The 22,021-nt window shown below is 38.8% G+C and overlaps 1 protein-coding gene across 1 annotated transcript; it reads right to left on the bottom strand.

Annotated features, from left to right (window-relative positions):
• Positions 1 to 16,256: 16,256 nt before the first annotated feature.
• Positions 16,257 to 18,482, bottom strand: fign (fidgetin). Its single transcript, XM_078262995.1, has one exon. The coding sequence runs from the start codon at positions 18,480 to 18,482 to the stop codon at positions 16,257 to 16,259; it is 2,226 nt and encodes a 741-aa protein (XP_078119121.1).
• Positions 18,483 to 22,021: the final 3,539 nt, after the last annotated feature.

The raw sequence follows: 22,021 nt of genomic DNA on the forward strand, positions 1-22,021 counted from the left end.
CTTTCGTTGATGGAACGAGATGGAGAAAACCGCATGTACTTAGATAGAGATAATTATTGCAGAATAATCATTAATGGAACATGTTTACATCAGTGTAGAAAAGACAATCTGTTGCATACAACTACTCAACAGTTTCTAATACTCATGACTTAAATGTGTGGATGGATTATTACTAGTTATTGTCACATAGATTGAATGTATGATAATTTTGCAACTTGTGCCAAACAGCCATATTTTCTGTTGCAGATCATGCCTACAGTGCATTAGCCTTAGTCCCCTCTGACTTTCTGACCAGTATGGCACAAACAATGCCTCATATCAGATCCCTGCCTTCTCTCCAGAATAACAAGGAGGGAGTGGAGCGGTGACGTGAGAGGTCCAGTCTGAGGGGCTGACAGATGGATAGTGAGCCAGCCTGTCCCTTATCCTCAGACAGGCAGACGTCCTCTCTCCCTGCGTGGCCGGCTGCTGACCAGGGGAGAGCCAGGCGGCTGCTGAAATGAAGAAACTTGAGAGCTCCTCAGGGGGTGAGCTGGTCATTTGATGTCCAGCACAAGGGCAGGGGGTGTGATGCTGAATGAGCTGAGGGAGAGAGACAGCCTCTGCAGTCTATTACAAAGACCCGGCCTGATGGGTAGGGAAGGAGGGAAAAATACTGAGCACAGACAGACCATTACTATATTTTATCTATTTTGTCAGAGAGAAAATGGCTGTGAAGCACATGTAGGTATTTGGTGTTGGGCAAACATGGGGAATTTCACACATGAATCTGTACCCACCCAATAATGTCATATCCAATAATTTATGAAAATGATCATTATTATCTCTCTATCAGCCCTTTAAATATGTTGCTTTAGAACTGTATCTATTATCAGCTTTGTTATGACCAGGAACTGTCCATAATAACACACTGGACAATGATAGAGTGATACTGGAGTGATAGTGACACAATCTACAACTGAAGTCCCATTGAAATATGTGAAGTACAGTCACAATGGAGCCATGGCATCTTTCTTACCTGGCCTAGGTTCAGTCTTGCAGGCAGTGGAGAGCCCTTTGAAGGCTACAGAGAGGCTGAGATGAGAGGAAGCCCTGCCTGCAGAGGGATCAACCATGTCGAAGTGCCAGCACCACAGTGCTGTAATTAATCGCCAGCAATGGCAGCCTCAGTCCTGGAGCCCTGCTCAACTTCTCCCTCACGACAAAACCTGCGGTCAGGAGACGTTAGGCAACATTAACTGCTCGTACCATTTCCATTTTCTGAAAGGGGGTGGTGGTGTGTGTAGGTATCCCGGGGTGGGTCTGTAGATATAGGACTACCGTTGGGGCTCAGGCGAAGAGAGTGACGGTGCATAAGACATGGCTATGTACCTTTCATCTTGGAGGAGATTTGGAGAGGTTTCAGACCACAGAGACTTCTTAATTCTCACTAATTCATTTGCGTTCCAGATTCACTGGGTCTGGGATAACCTGAGAATGATAATGAACTCGCAAGGGGAGTGCATGGTCCCTTGCCTTTGAATGTGCTCAGAATAGATTCAAATAATCTTTCCTTGTGAATCTTTCTGGAGGAGAAGAATCCCATTAAGAGTGATTGCTTGTCATGAGATGTCCTCCAAGTTGGGGTGGTTTAAACTTGCCGACACACATACAATGGTGTCTGAGGATGTAACCCTGGCACTGATTCTTTTAAAAACACAAAAATGCAATATGGATGCATCCACAAAAAATAGATCTGTACAAGTTTTCGATTTCAAAATCATACTTTATAATGAATATTTATTTGCAAGCTGCATGAATCCTCAATCAATAAATTCTACCCACCGGGTTATATAAAAGTGTTTTCGTTGTTTTTTTTTTCTTCTTGGAAATCAAGCTTCATCCAAACAATATATTATCATTACAAATGAGGGAGCAGGCTATTTACATTTATTGATTGAAATGCCACATTTTCAATACTATACACAAGCAAGTAGACCTACATGTTACCTTTATTTCTTTACTTTTTGGCAACATTTAGGTATGTTTACAGTTACAGTCATTTTTAATGTTTAAACAAAACATGATTTAAAAATAAGACTAGTTTTCTCTTGACATTCACAACCTGAAAGAAATTTCCATATGCTTCATTACAGCGGGCTGACAATGACTAGAGAGATTTTGAAGAGATTTATAGGTCTGCGGAGTTCTAAGGGATAGATTGCAAACTCTTGTGAGAAAAGGGAGAGAAAGCTGCCTTACTTCAGGGCCCGGTCTCATCTTTGGTCAAACAGAGTGAGCTTAATTTGTGGGTCTGACTGGGGAATTTCAAAGGAAAAAAGCTTTGAGTGACGCCAAGCTTGAGCTCCCTGATGTTAGTGAGATGAATGAAAGCAGGGTCTATAGGCTACAGGCCTTCTCACACTCCCACATTAACAGAGGTCTTTCAAGTTCTCATCAGGATAATTGTATAGGATGCAGTAAAACGTATTTTAGAGGAGCCATGCAGAACTTGTCATCAGTCTGATTGAGATATATTCACTTGGGTGATTATATAGTTATAACACACAATATGTGTTTCCTGCTGTATAATAACTGGTGGTTATAGATGGATGAAAACTTACTTTAAACTATCACAAGGTCTCCATTTGTGACATTATTTTATTACAAAAATATTTCACTTTCATTTTTACTTTTAATTAATAAATGGTTTTAAACACATAACGCAGTTGTAATCAATTATACAGATACGGATAAGTGTTTATTAATGTACATTATTTGTCACCAATTATAACTTCTCCTATGACATTTTACTATACTGCACGTCATTCATGATCTGTTTATACACCAGCTTCCACTTATGGGAGTTGTACACAAATATACAATTAACACTTATACTGGCGTACAGATACATTATAGTGTAAAATAAACAATGTATTAGATGTTAATATACTGATTATACATGCTAAATACAGTAGGTGGGGTAAATTATTGCCCCAAACATCACAGACATACTTATTTTGATTAGTTTATACTTGCCCACTTAATGTAGAGAAACTATCTGGGTTCCAATATGGCAAAATGTGTTATTTACTTACAGTACTAAGCTATAATATCTGGACAAAATAAAGGACAACAGGTTCTCAGAAAATACAAGAACCCATTCTCTGCCTCTTGGTGTTTTTCAACAGAAGACTTACTGTGCTATGGAACAGACTGGCCTTGATAGAATGACCTAACATTTTGACAGGACAAAATATAAAGCTGCTCTTTATTCTGTGGACAATTCACCAGATGCAGGCATGGGAATGGCTTTAATCAATAGAAATGTGGGTGTACTGCATGATTTATTCCAGGCTTTGCTTTATGTACAAAGAAATCTCATTGCTAAGAGTGCAAGCAATAATGGGGCCCACTCAATTTCCCCTGAAAGCTTGTGTTGTGATGGTTGTTGCTGTAAGTATTTACAAGTGCTATCTGATCAGCCTCATAGGTTTCCCAACAAGACAGATGATTAGGTGTGGCAAACAAGCCTCATCAACAGCTAAAATTGATGACTCAATGCTGGATGACAGACAACCCTATTTGTATTAAGATAAGGCACTGGCAGTTGTGTATCAATCAAAATTGAGTTATTATTGAGCATAAAGAAAGGCATTTGTAATATCATTAAATTCAGATATGCCTCTGTTCACATCTGGCAGGCAGCCATGCGTGTGAAGGGGGGGTTAAGGTACAGAAAGAGAAGGCAAAGCAAGAAAATAACACTTGGGGCAATCATTCCTGGCAGTGTGGTGGCAGCTGCAGTGTTTTGTTTTGTAATTTCAATATGTTTCTCTGTACCTCAAGCTTGGGTGCAATAACAGCTTACAGATTGCTTATGTCATCAAATTTTGACAAACCTTTCAATATGTTTTGACCTTCATCTTTAGCCATCTGCTTTAATTCTCCTTATCTCCTCTTCAGTCTATATATTTTCACCCACAGTAATTGTGTACCCTAAATAGGTTATGCTTGAAAGCTAGTATTAAATTATTTTTTGACAGCAGGAATTTATAGTTATGAGTTTGGGCTAGAATTATTAGCCATTATTTACCTTAGATGCAATAACCAATTTTTGTCCACTTCAGGACAGTGGAAACAAGCTGTGAACAGAACTCAGACATATTATCCCCTTTTAAGTTATGGCTAATTTGTTAGCATACGTTTATACATCCAGCATATAAAGAACTACATTAGCATTAATTTTGAGTTGGGTTTTTAGCCTTCTCATGAACGTAAGTTTAATATTCACTCTACTTTTAGCTTTGTTTTAGGTCTCTACCAACTCCTCAGGCAAATACATTTAGCTACTGTAAATGCTCTAATACTGTATGTTCACCAGCTAGTTGCTAACATTGTTTGTGCTTTAGTACTGGGAAAACGACACTATGAGAGTGGTGAGACTGACCCAAATTATTAAGTTGCAGTGCAGAAAACCAAAACAATGAGTTGAAAGACGTTAAAAAGCTCCTTAGAGCTGAGAGAAACTGGGGAGTGAGATAATTCTTTGGGGGTTTGTCTCTATGAGCGACCCTTTTTATACATAAGTAGCCATGTTAAACATAAAACTAATTATTATAGCAGCTTGAAAAACATCCCTGGGATCCCCTTTAAAGGTGTCATTCAAGTCAATCACTTCTTCAACATCTGTCCTCTTGTTAGCTGCTGTTGCATTATGTCAATCCTATATATTTGAGTTAGTCAGTTGTGTTATTCTGATGTAAGCAGATCAAAAGCATTATGGAAACCTCTTACTGTAAAGAGTCTACTGACAACGTGGCATTAAGAAGTATCTTGTTCTATGCGCTGGTGATCAGAGTAAACAACACGCTAGGTATAATATAGTCCCTCCACAGTTTGACATTTCCCTCTGATTTTCATATCTTTGCCTGAAATGGCAGTCTATGTAACATGTGGAGTCCTTAAAAATGCCATGGCTGATATGAAATCAATTTGCATTTTCCCTGGTGCCTGGATAACATGGCCCTGTCAGAGGACCCTGCAGATCTGCTGGAGATAATGACGTTATAGAGGGCGGCTCGCACAGTGGAAAGGATGAAATTGAAAGAGTGACGTTCTGTGTTTCCCATGATTGCCTTGACTGGAGGATGTGTGGCTATCGCACATGTACTCCTCTGTCTTTGCTCCCCATTAGCTCCACTTGTTTCCAGACAGGGGTTAAGACAGACTAAAGAGATCCACCAATCTGACCAGTCAAAGGCAATGTGTGTCAGAGATGGTATTTGAACAGTTTAAACTTTCAAATAAATAAATTATAAAACTGTAATAAAGCTCATTAATTCCACCCGATTGGTCACCGTGGTGAAGGTTTTACATTTGTGGTGACCTGCAGAACAGAAAAGCTTCAAATATTACAATAATTAGGGATTTCATTATAACAGTTAAGATGTTAAGAAACAAATCTGACTTTTAGGTCACTTTTGATGTTACGCTTCAATTTATAGACAATTAATACATTAATTGACTATTCAACAGCTAAAGAGAAAGAGAATTTACCCCAATGGAATGTCATATTATTAGTGAATGAATAAAAGAAGAGAATAAAGAAAAAAATCCCTCAGTACTGACTGTTATCCCATTGACTTCATACTGCAGCACTGGCCCGGTGTTACAGGAATGGTGTGTGAGCCCATCATTATATTCTTCAAAAAGGGACCACACAGTAATAGCAACTACATGCCACTTTGGCCACTTTGTGAAAATGTGAAAGGAAATTATCTGAATGGTGGAGATCACACACAGGAGTGTACTGCATTTTAAAGCCATATTACAGTGCACAGCCCAGAATTTGTTATAAACATGGGAAGTGGATAGTTGACGACGCTGACCTGAGGACATTTAGACGTGATCACACTGGTGCAGGGGGCCTGCTTGTTATCGAGCTCAGTGTATGCTGAGAGAGAGGGACAGCTCTCCCACTGATGCAACACTAATATACGCGGCAATAACTACAGGTGATTCCAGCAGAGTTTTTCTTCACTTGGCCTATTTCAGGCTGTTGAATGTGAAAATACTGACCGTTACACCCAGAGTCTAACAGCCTTCTCTCTCTGTGATGGCTGGAGGAAAAAGCTGTTAATGCTGTCTGTTAATTTGTGGTGGGCAGTAATGAATAAACTGGAAACCAAGGTCATCAGATGGTTCCAATTTCCTCTTAATTTCACCTGGACACAGAGCCTTTCATGTATGTATGTAACCAAATGTACGGTGGCCCTGAGGTCTCAACGCACTGCAAATAGACACAACACAATACAAACAAATAAAGAAACATCTTCACCAACTTGAACACATGTTCATCATTTAGAAACCATTCACTAACTTTGCAACACACACAAACATCAACTTCATGATACACTATGCGCAGCATTTAGAAAAAGCTCACAACACAACAGAAACTGTTTCCAGGGGACACTAAAAGCTGGGACACGCTTGTTGTTGCCGTGGTTTGGGGCTTATTAAGTTATTGAAGATGGCTATCTGCCAGTGGTGTTTGAAAATCACTTAAAATGTAATTTTAGTTTTGCTTATTTTAACATTGTGATCCCATGATAGAGATACGATTGCAGATTGTAGATCTGTTAACCTAGTGTTAGCCTTTAGCTTATTATTAGACTGTCAATTCAAACACATTCATAGCATCATAGGCAAAGTTATCTAAATAGTGTTAGAATCCTCCAATTGGAGATTAGTTTATTTAAGGACAGCCAGCTGGGTTACATAATAGTTAACGGACAAACAAATTTCACAAAGTCATGTTAGCAAAACCTACCGGTAGGCTAGTTCGACTTGCTTGTTCCCTATTACGGGATCTGAAAGTAACTGTTGACATTACAGCCAGCTAAATAAAACTCACATTTTAGTTGATTTTCCAACACCACTGACTGATAGTCGACTTTAATAACTTCATAAGCTGAAAACCATGGCAAACAAGCGTGCATAACCCCAGGAAGTGCGCCAAGCTTTGAAGCCAATTTGACATAGCAGCCAAACAGTGGAATTGCAACTTCCGTTTTCATCACGTGATGCCATGGGGCCCAAAATTACTTTTTCACAAGAGAGACGTATATATATGTGTGGATACATTTTTCAAGCGTCACAACCCCCGTGAAATGACTAGTTTCATCATTAGAATTTGATCCATCCGGTCCGATAACATTTGGAAAGTCTGGAAGAACCGCACGTGTAAATCATTTAATCCCCCTTCAAGTTAGCGTAGCGCTAAACCAGAAGTAGCCAGCTCGGCCGGCAGAGGTCTCTACTGCACCTTGTCTATGGGCCTCATAATGCGGAAGCAGCACCAATCATAATTGTATACTAGGAAGTTGAGCTTTTTTGGCTTCATGCGCCACTGAGCAACTCTCATAGGAATGAACGGGGCTCTACCTCGACCGCTGTATCCAGGTTTTTTTATACATCCATGCAAGCCCCAGCCGTGTGCATCATTTTTTGTGTGTCCAGTTTCCGTTGTGAGCTTCTTGCAACGCTTTTTCTAATGCTGCCTGTGCATGTGTTTTGACGTTGATGTTTTCGTGTGTCGTCAAATTGATGTTTTTGCGTGTTGTCAAGCTGGTGAAGATGTTTCATCATTTGCCTGTGTGGCGTCTATTTGCAGTTTGTCAAGCTCTCAGGGCCACCGTACAAATGTGAAAATCACCACTGCCATAATACACCAATAATGTAAAACCCCAAGGAAAATGAAGAAGAGGAAGGTCAGGAGGACATTTTATGCCCATATAACAGTGGATTGTAACTCGAGTTCATTTACTCAAGTTCTGTACTTGAGTACAATTTTGAGGTACTTGAATATTTCCATTTATACCTACTCTTCACATCAATTATTTTTACTTTTTACTCCACATTTATTTCACAGCTAGCTACTAGTTACAGATTATTTACATTTTATAAAATATGATGCATTGTAAACTACCCAACAGTATGAAAAGTTGTTATTTGCTCCACTTTGAAACAAATGCTGCTTACATATTAATTCATCAGTAATAATATTCCAATACCATATAGTACAGTATATGATACATTTAACGATTTGCGAATTTGGATGAGTGATTTGACTTTGGATACTTTAAGTACATTTTGCCGATAGTAGTTTTATTCAAGTAAATTTAAAATGCAGGAGTTCTACTTGTAATGGAGTATTTTTGTATTGCTATTTTTACTGATTTACATATCTCAATACTTCTTCCACTACTGAACTCAATGCTGTATATTGTATATACATACAATACTTTATAATAGTACCATTAACAATTATATTTGATATTATATATAATATTTGATCCGAGGCATATTATGTAATTGGGATGGGGTTACTAACTACGTGTAGACTGTGAAACTTCAGATACAGAGTCAGAATCATTGCAGCTCACACGTCATGAATAGAAACAGCCTTGTAGTATTTCCGAGTGCTGGTTAAAAATATGTAGACCGCATGAGAAAGCTGTTAAATAACAGAAAATATTTAAAGCCTTATTTTCTCACTTATATTAAATATTTAGGTTGGTTAACATTTGTGCAGAAAAACAGAGAAAATCATGCTGAAGACATCCACAAACTCTAATTATATTCATGGGTCACGGTTTGACTTGAATATATTTTCTTTCTTAGTTTCCATATATCTCATTATTCTTTCAAATCAAGATAAAATTGCTTTGAATGCCTAGGGATTAACAAGGGCATATCATAAGTATCTAAGAGTATATGGTAGGTTTGATGTTGCAGGGGGATTAGCAAAGTACAAAATGCGCTGCTGTCCACATTATTACGATAAATAAACACAGTCCACTCTGTTTACACAAGTGGTCCATTGGGTCTAATGTCCACCCTTTGCAAGCTGACATTTTGAAATGCACTGCAGTACACTGGGATGTCCTGTGTAATAAAGAGTATACTTACAATATATAAAGGAGACGGATTGATAATGAGACATCCTGGCTCTAATCAACCTTATAAAAGTCTGAAGAGGAGCAGAAATGGGTCTGCCACACCAATAACAATTTTCAATTAATAAAAACATAATTTTGTCCAGTCCCCTAGGATGGGGATATGGTATAACTTGAGGGCCTTGCCTCACATGGTGTGAATAAACCTGTAGCTGTGTGAATGAGTGTGTGCGAAACAGACTCTCTCAACCATACTCTCTATCACACACACAACACACACACACACACACACACACACACACACACACACACACACACACACACACACACACACACACACACACACACACACACACACATACACACACACACTCACACGGCAAGGAATTATACTTGTCTGTATGGTTTGTTAGCACTCAAGAGATAAAACTTTACATGTTGCTCCCAATTAGCACAGCAGTGACCGTGCACTGTCTCCTGTGCTCAGCTTCCCCTCTGAAGAGGGGCTATTTATGTGAAGACTCATGAGAATGTGAGAATTGAGGCGAGAGAGACGAGATATGGACTGTGTGAGATGGAGTGTGTGTGTGTGTGTGTGTGTGTGTGTGTGTGTGTGTGTCATGAGGGAGAGAGGGTGAGAGATGGAGTAAAAGAAAGAGATAGAGAGAAAGGGAGAATTGAAATGGCTTAAGAATCCATTTTGAGTAGAGAGACAGGTCCTATTAACATTTAACAGCATTTGTGCAACTTGGTGCCGAGGTTATGATGCAAATGAGGAGGAATTAAAACTGGCCAGAGGTTTGTCATTGATGGATTGCAGTCTGGCAGTGCACACACTTCCCAGTGTCCATCAGAAGCGATTACTGTGTAATTAAACCTTATTTCTGGACTCTCTAGTGCATAATTACTTTGTGAATGTAACCATCATCTAAAAGCTACAAAAATGCTTTACCATTTAGTCTAGCAGTCAGTTCCTCGGACTTGTGTCAGATATAGCCATCAGACAGAGCAAAAGAACTGTCACTTTTAATAAGAGGCAAAAAATTAAATGAAACAGTATGCTTATTACAGAAAAATTACGCATTCAACAGTCCTTTCTGTTATTTGCATAATGTATCCCCCACCCCACCCCCCACATATACACACACTGCAAGCTTTAGGCAATTTCCCTCACATTTAAATAGATTGCACATTTAAGGCTACTTAAGGAAAATTATCACTTTGCATATTTTAATTGTTATGAAGGAAGTGATTTGAGAGAGGTCTGTGGCTCATCCTCTTGAGCCATGCGGTTGCGAAGCTGTCTGATTCAGCTGCTCAGCGCTGCAGCTCCACAGATAACCTCCGAGTTCACACACATCCACTCCAGTTTCATCAGAATGCAAATGAAGCACAGAACACTGGGACAAGTGGATCTTTGATATTTACAAAATAGCCACTAATAACTTGAGTGTAATTTGTTTGACTCAACTTTATATTTTGTATCTTATCAGTCCTGATTTTTTTCCCCTCCTGGTCAAATGGCTCTTGTTTAAAAATTCAGTGGAAAGAAACAAAGGGTGTGTTTGCTGCTGAAATTTCAGAGACAGCAGGATGTGAACTGTATATATACAGTATGATCTATAGCTGTTGTCTAGATACTTACCTGAATTTAGCATGTAGTTTGCTGGATTAGTTTAAGTTTAGCAAATAATACTCCCATGCAAAGTGACAATTTCTTGAACTTAATAGAACCTAGAATGTCTTATTCTGTAACTAAAAATGATTGTGGATGTGGCTACACCTGTATTGAAGGAGTCAAATGCAAGTTTTTTTTTTAAATCAAAAATGTCTTCATAACTTTAAATATGTTTTTTATTCAGACATGGAATGTCTACAATGAACTTAAATGAATTACTCCTGTTTTTTGTTCTTCAGCATAATAGCCATGCTGAATCAAACTAGTGAACAATCCTCCAAGGACAGTTCTCCATGGGAGACTACAATTTTTTAGGTGTAAGTGTTCTTGTGTCCTTGACAAGCTTATCAATGCTTGTGAGGGAGAGTATTCAGACACTGACAGTGCACTGATAATATGAATTTGCCATTTACACTCCTTAGTTTTTGTAAATGTGTAAATTACTCCACATCATGTACAACTCTTTATTTAGAAAGGCTCTATGGAAATGAAAACATGTTTTATTTACAATTCAATTTCAGTTCAGTGCAAAGTATGGATCTTTCCCCAAACAATTAACACATGAGATAATACAGGTACAATACAAAATTTATTTGATTTTGTTTTCTGTAAAACCAGTGTTTTTCACCCCATGTTTAGAATCATTATAGATACATGTTAGATATGATAAACTGTACTGACAGCTGATATTGACATACTTACATGGTAAAAATAAAAATAACTACCAACACTGACACAATATGCTGGGTCTTTCCTCATTTCTGTTATTTGCACAGAAACATCCCGCGCACAACACCTACTACTTCATGTTAACATGAAAGATTTTAAGCGTAGCTGTTCATTTCCTAATAAAAGACCCGCCAGTATGGAATTATAAATTATTTTTGATCATGAGAGGTGTATTGGTGGGAGGAGTGCAATAAAAGGAAGCCTTAAAATAGCCTCTATAAACTGCTGCAAACTGTAGTACTTTCACTATATTGTCGTTGAACACCAATGAAATAAAGAAATTGTGTTTTAAGTTGTCATGGATCTATCACTGTCTTCCACAAGAAATAGCTGGAAACAAAAATAGCACAGGCTCAATCACACCATTGCAAATTTAATCAAGTAAAGGTACAAAATGCATCCAGTTTTCAGAAGAAAAAAAACATCTTTATTCAGTATTTCAATAACCTTTATGTACCTTGAAATTAAAATACATTTAAACCGACTGTACTGTAAGTATGGCAATACATACACACATATAAACATGTATGTGGTTCATTTTTCGTATGTATGCTGTATATCATTAGCAAATGTACAATACGTACAGCTATGTGCAAGTTTATTCTCTGTACATGAATATGAAAAGTAAAAAAAGATTTTTCACATCTTAATGTTATCCCCTAATACAATTGCATGGAGAATTGCAAGTGCACATACATACACGTTAACATGCGCACTATTCAACAATTCACAAAGGATTAAAGCAGTTTGTTACTTTTTAGGAAATTAATTGGAATTGCATTGGAGACCTTGCACCTACACAGCCCACAGCAATTCAATGGAAACATGGTATTGTAAATAAACTGTACGTCAGAATGAGCAGGTTGACTTCATCTTTGCCCTCAAGGTGCCTATTTTTTCTGCAGCTTGTACTTGACAGTGTAACAACAGTCTTTGTGAGGTAGACTGCTCTGATTCAAGGGCAAGCTTTTATTTCTTTTCTAATTTTTTTTTGTTGTTTTTAATTGGTTTTATCCACAAATGCATGACATTCAAAATGACAGGACATAAGTACTACATGTACAATATGTAGCAATGAGGTAGAAATGGTTATAAAGAATACCAGATATAAAACTACATAAGGATGGAATTAAAATCTTAAGCAGTTCTCAACAAAATGTAATTACAGAAATAGTGACAGTCTTTGAAAAAAAAGTGATTCAAGTGGCTAAGTTGGCATCCCTGTGAGACTCAATGTGCTTATCATAGGTTCAGCTCATGGGTTGGTTGTGACTGTTGGCCCTTTCATCACATCACTCTCAATAACAAATAACTGTTTTTAATGATAACATAAAGCATGTGAAATATACAACCTATCTGAATATCCGTCATTTGTTTTCCTTATATCAGGTCTGTCTGTATGGTGTGTTACTCTCTAGCTGTAATGCAAATTAAAAACACACAAATATAACTTCTTATCCATGTGTCTTGTGTTACACTGTTAGGGAGACAAAAAAAAAGAAGCAAATACGTGACAAGATCTGTTGTTGTCGGAGTGATTACAAGTACTACTTAATTTGAGTGGAACATTTCCCCTTTTTAACATACATTTCTCATGAACAATTTCCCTCTTAAACTTGTGAAATTTGCGATTGTTAATGGCACTTAGGGCTTCTTATCGCCTTCTTGTCAAAAACCTTGCAATGACTATAATTACTTCTTAAAATTAGCAATCATGGAGAAACAATTATATTCCAGTGTGACATTTTCTGCTAATAGCTATCTATGTTGCTTTTTTTTTTTTGCTTTTTTTTTTTTAAAGATAAACAAATTAGCCATGTTTCTATTTCTACTGGTGAATAAACTCAAACAGGATAAAACTGAAAAACTTCAAATGTTTTACAGAACTCACATATCTCTTGAAAATATTTGACATACCGTGATACAGCAACTTAACAATGCCCAGTGAGATTACTATAAAATCGCCAATTTCAAATATTCACAGCTCACACTGTGGCATTAAGGTCACTGATATTCAGAACTTCTTCTAACAAATCATCATATTCAAAAGAAAGCTGTTTTACTTTGGCTTCAAGGAAGCTTTCAACCAAGTACAGTAACAAATAACAGATTAAAAAAAAAAATATTGGTCTAATTTTCTTGTGTAACTACATGCTTTTCATGTTTAAAGCTTCCAAAAGAACTTTGCTGGACACTTTCATGTGTAAAGCAAATTTGGCTATGGACCCCCTGGATGTGGTGTGTGAGCGTCCGGTTGTACTAAAACACAGACAGAGACAGCTGCTCATTTATCCTTGTAAGTACATTTTGTTTTAAGCCTGTTTTTCGCTAGCTAAAATTAATTACCAATTAATATCACAGTTAACCTGAATTACAGATGCACCTTGCTAACCAAGCTAGCTAGCTAGCACTAGCTGATAACTTAGCTCCACCCTCTCGTCCAAATATAGTCACTTCTAGCTCCAAAAAACCAAGATAGTGACACCCAAAATGCCAAATTATAGCTTTCAAACGTCCATTTCTTTTATACAGCCTATGCTTATACAGTATGTTGAATGTTTCTAATTTAGAAATGATCCCATTTCTAAGTTAATCAAATTGTGTGGGGTTGCGTTAATATTTTTACCAATGACTGTACATTGTGTGCATTCAAAGAAAACTGTCACTCATCTTATGACTGGAGTACATATTTATAAATATGTAACAGATAATGTGAAACTACAACAACATATTATTGTTGACAAGCTTGCTAGCTTTCTCTGCTGCTACGTAGTTTCTCTGCTATTGTCTGGATGCTCTGTATACATCCTAATACAGTTTTGGAAGAGTTAATGATACCAAACCAGGTGGCAGCGATTAATATGCACACTGTCTCATAAAAAAAAGAACAGGTAAAACATGTGCAATAGAAAACAAACATGATAGGACCTCCTTTGAAAAAACAAATACAAGGTCCTTTAGTGCCTCTGCAGTATTATACACCTACACATACAGTGGTTTCTACTTCAGTGGCCTTTTTCAATGTGCGAGTGCTTTGCTTTCCATACTGCTCAGAGGAGGTAATACATTCAATAACATTTTAACTTGCCAATTCAGCTGTCAGTCCTGCTCTTTCATTGCCAAAAAAACACTCTATGGAAATGTACTGGTTAATGGCTGCAAGTAGTGATTAATAGCACTGTAAACACAAAAGTTTATATGTAAAATTACAACACAAAGTAAAAATAACAGTTTTGTGTACAGTGAGACTAGCCTTTGAGACATGTTCTTAAAAAGGAATGCCACTCAATTCATGAATGTTACAGTTATGGCCTAAGACAGACAAACTAATTATTCTGTAAACTTTATATTAAAATAATGTAATTTGTTTCAAGCCAAAGAATGTGTACCAAACATCACTGTGAATGCTGTCACATTTAGATTTTCTATTTGACATCAAAGATTCAGGGGCCAAACAAACAATGGCAACAACATCCACTATTAGCTAATACATACCAATTTGTCCTAAGGCAAAGGCATAGTGAATCCCAAACCTGATATTCAGTGGTATTCCCCTTTAAGTGCATTATGTTGTTCTTGGGAGTTATCAAAATGTAAAGCTAATAGATTTTGCACACAACAAAATACTGTTTGGTGTTCTCTCAAAAGGTTTCCTCAACAAACAAGCAGAATAGGTGCTGACATTTTGCTGCTTTCATGTATTTGTCTATCAGAGATAACTAACAAACTGAGGTAGAAAGGAACTTAGGCTATACATAATCCTTAGGTTTCATTAATGATAAAACAGCAGCAGGATGGAAAGAAATAGCTTTGGGCAGCTGTCTTCCCCAACCCCAAGATGGTTGTCTGCACCTTTCGAATTTCTCTCAGCTCTGCATCACCACAAGCTAAAGTAAAGAACCCCAAACAAATTACTTTTTTGTCTTGTAAATAAACCAGAATTACTCACATACATTCATTGTAGGAACCTTCTCATTTCATTATGAGCGTCTTGAGGTATTATAAAGCTTTACATGGTTTGATGATGGAATTTCAAATGCAAGCCAAATGCTCTTGTAGTGTGTAGTGCTTTGACACAAGCTTATGAGGTACTGTACATATCATCACTTTCCTGAGTTTTCAAATAGAGAACATCAAAAGAATGGTATAATTTTATATTTATGCGAAACACTGTGAATTACTACTGAAACAATATTTTACCAGCAATTACATAGTAATTTATTGTTTAGATTGAAGTCACATTGTACAATATTTGTTTTTGTAATGTCAACTATAATGGTGAGGCTAGTACAGCAACCAAATTAACCTTGGGTTTGTTAGAAAACAAACTGTATTGCGCCAACAAAAAAAGTATGTAAGTGTTTGTAAATAAAGGGTTTACACACACATGAAACCGGTGTAAGGTAATGAAGCCCAACTGAAGTGAAGCCAATATATTTAATTTCGCTCAAATTAACCACAACTGTTCACAGAGAGCACGAAACAGACACAGCTGTAGAACTCTAAAGCAAAAGAGAAAGCAATTTTTTTTGTCTCATTTTAAAGCTTTTTTTTGTATTAGCACGTCACCAATGAAGATTGTGAGGCAACTTAAACAGCACCACCTCAGGCACTTCATAGCAACTAAATCTCAAGATCAGCAGAATAGTATGTATATATATTTATGTATATATATGTATATACAAAAACGAGGGGGCATCTTCTTTGAGTTTTAGTGAGCACATGGCGTCAGCCACATAAAGCATTTAATCAACTTTTACCAATGGTGGATGATGTCATTTTCTGTCTAAAGGACAATCCCTTTGCTGTATATATTATGTCAATACTGTTTATTTTTCTTGTTCACTGAAAGCCAAACACTGATTTGTATTACTACTGAACGTAAAGAAATTGTGTTTGATGAGTCTCTTTCATTGACTACAACCAAACATTTTATTCCACTCAGTGTACATGTCAAGTTCTTTTTGTGATATGCTGGGCTGGAATTTGCAAAACACATTGTCAAAGTCTTCGTAGGAGACCGGTCTCATTTGAGTAGGGTGGAGGGTTGACAGGTCAGTTCCAGGAATGCCATGGAGAGGACCTACCACAGCCTCTTGACACAGCTGAGCCACATCCAGTCCAGAAAAGCCCTCTGTCCTCTGAACCAGTAGTGACATTTCTTTGTCACTAAGACAGTAGTTGTGCTGTGAGAGCAGTTGGCTGATTATCTGGTGTCGTGCTGTCCCATCAGGCAACGGGATGAGCAGTCGCTTGGCAAAGTACCTCCGTAAGGACTCTGGGATCTCTTCAGGCTTATTGGTGGAGCAGACCACAAGGACATGGTCCTCAGCGGAGGTCAGAATACTGTCAAGCTGCATGAGGAGCTCAGCCTTGAGGCGATTCACTGGACTCTCCTCACTGAGCTGGGCTGACAGCAGCAGATCAACCTCTCTGATGAACACCACTGCTGGCTGGCGACACCGGGCCACCAAGAAAGAAGCTTGGATGATCTTGTCCCCTTCCCCTAGCCACTTGGTCACCAGAGCTGAGCTGCTGAGTCGCAAGAAGGCAGCCCCCAGTTGGCTGGCCATGCTCTGGGCCAGCAGCGTTCTACCAGTTCCCTGAGGTCCAAATAAAAGGAGGCTCCGAGGTAATGTGGCAAGTCCACTAAACATATCTGGCCTTAAAATAGGCCATAGTATCTCCTCTTTGATGGCTGCTTTGGCCATATCCAGACCCGCAATGTCACTCCAGTCCACTGGAGGGCCCTGCTGAAGGATTTCTGTGGTCACCATCTCCACCAGGTTGGAGTCACTGTTCTTCAGTTGTTCCTCCGCAGCATGGATGGATGAGGTAGCTGTACCAATGTCAGGCCCTGTAAGGGAGTGAGAGAGGTGCTGTCTGTGCTCTTCAGTCCGCTCGCTCATGATTGAAGATCCAAACTTGCTGTAGGGCTCACCAGTTCTGAGATCACCCACAGAGCTTTTGGTCGAACCATAGGATGGAGGAGTCAGTGCTCTGCCAGAGTGTATTATAAATTTTCTGGGTTGATCAGAAGACATTGGCTGTTTAGTTGGCTTAAACGCTAAAGACGATGCCTCAGCATTTCTGTCAAAGCCATTGCCCCTGTTTGAGTCTGAGACACTGTCCGTTATTCTGTACATTGGGCTCTGAGAAGAGCGCTGTTGGTTGTAGGTGAAATTACCATAGCTAGAGTCCATATCTCCATGTCCACTCATGTAGAAAGCTTTTCGTTTTAATGAGTTGGATGTGCTGCCATTCAAAGGTGTTGGTGCAATTGGTGTATGGTTATGGGACTGGTAGGTGTAGCTGGGCAGTGTGGAAGGAGGGATTGGTGTAGGAGCAGCAATACCGGACGGCAGATAAGCAGAAGGAGGGGGTGCTCCCCCAGGGCTATAACCAGGGCCAACAGCATTCTGAGAAGGATACCCTGTTGGAGGATAATTGTAGTTGGGAAGGTTTGGAGACCCGGCGTTGTAGCTCGGCACTAAGGTAGGGGGATGAGGTGGGGGTGGTGGCTGTAAAAGCCCAGCACTGTGCAAAGGAGAGGGGTGTGGGGAGGGGAGGGCTGGGGTACTCTGGCTGCTGTAGCTAGAATGCAGGTAGGAGCCATTGTAGCTGGCAGTATATTCCTGAGAGGGGAGGCCCGAGTGGAGAGTAGTGGCTGTGTGGCTTCCACAGTTACTGCTGGGATAGCTAGGCTCAGACAAGCTGCTGGCCACCTCTGGGGAGCTACCTATGCTAGCCGACACATCTGTAGGGGGTAGGGCAGCTGTCATTCCAGCTTTGTTCACAGATATAACATCTGGAACACAGTTCATTGGGTAAATCCCCTCCTGCCAGGACTCATTCTCTGACTTTCGTCCATTCATGAGTCCAGTGGTGCTATCAGAGTAGGAACACAGCAGGGCTCTCTCATTTGGGCCCTCTAGGATCCCAGAGTACTTTTCTGCATATTTCTTAAGCAAATTGGAGGCAGTCAGTGCAGAGATGTCATCGTTTGCCCATGCATACTGGTATGTTCGCTGTAAGTGCCCCCGGTAGGCCTCCACTTTGTGTGCTGGCGAGCGGGTAGTGGATGAGATGTCAAAGTGTTGTTCTGCCCATTGTGTGTGCTCTGGGGTCCACTGCATCTTTAGACCTAGATATTCCCCATAAGGAAGAAATATGTCAAAGTAAGCATTAAATCATGGTTAATAATCATTTTAAAATAATATTCTAACATGTTCTAATCATAATAATCAATAGTGTAAGTCAAGCACCGTGAAAAAGTCCATAATGTATGAATTGCTTTCAATTGTTTGGGTGGAAAAAGGTGGGAAATTACAAAGAAAAAGCATGAGGCTATTCTGACATAATTAGGAAGAAAAAAAGGCGTTATCTTCCAGAAAATGTTTAAAGTACAACTTGCACCTAATGTCCAAATGTCCTCCATTTGACAAACAGACACCATTAACAGAACACACATCATGGTCAGTATGAGGATATATGACTCAACACCTGGTTAGCATGGTATAATCCACCCAACACAGAGCAGAATGACATAGACATTGCGGGTCAGTCTATAATCCAACTCTCATCTGAGACAGTTTCAAATCTGTTTAGAGGAGAGCAGCAAAGCAATCTTCCCTGGCAGCGCTCTGTTGCTTTCATCACACAAACCCCTCAGCCCAGCATGAATTACATCCACATCCAGTCTGCCAACTGCTTCCTAGTCCAGAGTGAAGGAAGGAAAAAAAACATGCTTCACTTGTCCTTTTCTCTGCAGCATCTCTCAGCCTCTAGACACGGCCTTAAGGGTTTGAATGACATAAAAAATCAAGTCAAATCCTAAAGTCAATCTGCAAATAAATGTTTTTACACATGTTGTCATCTTTTTACTCTTCTTGGGATTATCAGAGGCTATAGACCCAAAGAATGTAGATTATTGAGGTTACAGCTCAAAACAATTAAGAGCTAATGTGCAGATCCTCACACATCTTACATCAACACTAATCTAACTAAAAGCTACAAGAGGATATGAGAGGAGACATATTTAACCAAACTCTCCCTACTACAATGGTCCATGCTTTTGCTAATCAGGCTCTGCAGTGCTATACTTTATACTTCAGTAGGTTAAGTCCATATCACAGGATTTAGGCAACAAACAGCCACTGTCCAGAGACAGATTACAAATGCAGTGTTTGTCTGCAGATTCCCTTCTGACTCCCTTCCAGCTATTTGCCCACCCAGCACACTAGACACCAGGAGCTAATTAGCAGGATGATGCTGCAGTAATTGTGTTAATTTACAAGGTTTTAGTCACATGGTTGTCAACCATCCAAGCTAATGATTAAGAAAGAAAAAAGCCTGAGGCAAAAGCCCAGGAAGGAACAGAAACCTACAGAAAATAGAATATGACAACAAATTGTATTATCGGGGAACGGTGGCAAAGATAATTACAATTACTAAAATAACTAAATGTATTTTATTTAAATCGAAACCTTTTTTACTTGAAATGTGTATGAACTGAATAAAATGTATGAATAACAACATAGAATTGAAAAAATAGCAGAAGTCTCACTAACTACTGCTTTAGATCCATATGCATCTACATCCATTTAAGTATTAGTCATCCACTACAGTCAGCTGTTATGTTAGGTTTGTAGGTGGGTGCAAAGCAAAAGTTCGACTTTTAAGTGGAATTTTATCCCCAGCTCAGCCTGTTCCTCTTGTTATTACTGCATTAAAATACCTGTTAAACAAAGTGTTGAATTTAACATTTTTTTCCACATTAATGCTGGAAACTTATTCCCATCAAAACATACAAAACCGCATTAGGGCAGGAGCAACTAGCGCTGCATTGTCTACCAAAAAACTCACAGCATTTACTGAAAGCGCAGTGTAAGTATCTGGATAATGTTTTTTGTAAAATCCTTCAGTAGACACTCAAGACACATTTTGTCAATGACAAAATTGCGCACAGCCTATTGAGTGAGATTCTTCTATTACTGTTAATCCTCTCTTAGCAATGTGCCACTTTGGACAATCAAAGGAGTGCTACTCTCAGTGTACTTCAGATCTTTAAAACAGGTATTTTATAAAATGGAAACCATCCAAGATGACTGTCTACTGCACACGGCTAAAAACAGACTAGAAAGAAACTCAAACCTGAGATTTAGATTTGTGGAACAAGGCATTTTCTATTTTACAGGCTAAAAAAGTCCATTATATTAACAAAGGAACCTACACAGAGAGATACACATTTTTATCCATGTTAAATTAAAAAAAGAAGTTGTAGTATTACATACTATAGCAAAACATTTGTGTAACAGTGTAACAGTGTGTAAAATGATTCAGTGCATCAACCAGTTTTCTCTTAATAAGATATTATTGAAGCAAACAATTTGAATGGGAATCAGGCTTTAAATAGTTTGGTTTAGACAAAGGTTTGGAGTAGATAGTAAATGCACTCACACACAAATATGCACATGAACACTAACACATAAATAGACACAAGTGCACCCACATGTACACACAAGCAGTGCATTAGCATAAGGATCTGGTACTTTGGCATTACGGTAAAATGGTTGTCCTTTATTCCACCTGCCTGGAAATTAAAATACAACATCCACAGGTTCCTTTGTCTTTCTTTGAAATGGTATAATTACAGAGCGCTCCATTAGCGGAATGTTTTCAGATAGCCTCAGGGCTGCAGCTCAAATTACACTGATCAGCCACTAACAAATACAGCCTTTGTTGGACTATTGTGTTTCTCAATTCATAGATCTGAACAATCCCCTATCATAAATTTAAGACAATGGTAATGTATAATAAAATAATTCTTTGGTGTATCATTTATGCAATTTTTGGATTCATCTATCTTATAGGTACTCATATTTATATTTGAGAAAACATATTTGTCTTAACAGCACAAACTTCTATAGAATCATAACTGTGATTAAAAGTGAGAATGTATGTTATTTATCATATACGTAAGATGATCTCACACTCATTGAAGAAGACCAGGTGAAGGCGAAATGCATTTGACTCGTGGAGCCATGGCTTTATGCTACGGTACGGTGTTTAATTTCTGGTTGAGTGGTCATCGTCGATGAAACAGAGATGTTGACCTTTTTGGGAACTATTAATCTGGTAGCCTAGGCTGTTTTTAAGCAAACAAGAGTGGGCCTCCACTCTGTCCATCCAATTTCCCAGTGCGTAAATTGGACCGCCGCTTGCACAACTCTCTATTCATTACTGTGCTGCTGAAAGGAAGCACAGAGGTGGCAGAGCGGTTTTCTTTTCCTCTTTCTGTGTGTGCGTGAGTGTGAGACACACAGAGAGAGAAGGGAGAGAGAGAGAGAGAGAGAGAGAGAGAGAGAGAGAGAGAGAGAGAGAGAGAGCAAAATGCCTTCCAGGAGGATTTCCAAGCATAAAGAGCTGGACTTTCCTTCGTCTTTTTTGGTTTGGGGGAGGGGAAGGTGGGAGGGTAGAGGGAGAGGGGGAGGGAAGTGAAAACTGTCGTAATTGAAACGTGGCCTAATCAGACTCATTACCATTTTTACCAATTTGCACCACCAAAGATGCTTATTAGGTAACTGTGTTTAATAAGCCGCTCTTTAGAAAACTAACTGTAATGAGCTCTTTAAAGTCAGACTTGAGCGTGATTATGCACTGGAAGTGTTTTGCA

Source organism: Sander vitreus, chromosome 11 (assembly GCF_031162955.1).
Source record: "Sander vitreus isolate 19-12246 chromosome 11, sanVit1, whole genome shotgun sequence".
NCBI classification, from domain to species: domain Eukaryota; kingdom Metazoa; phylum Chordata; class Actinopteri; order Perciformes; family Percidae; genus Sander; species Sander vitreus.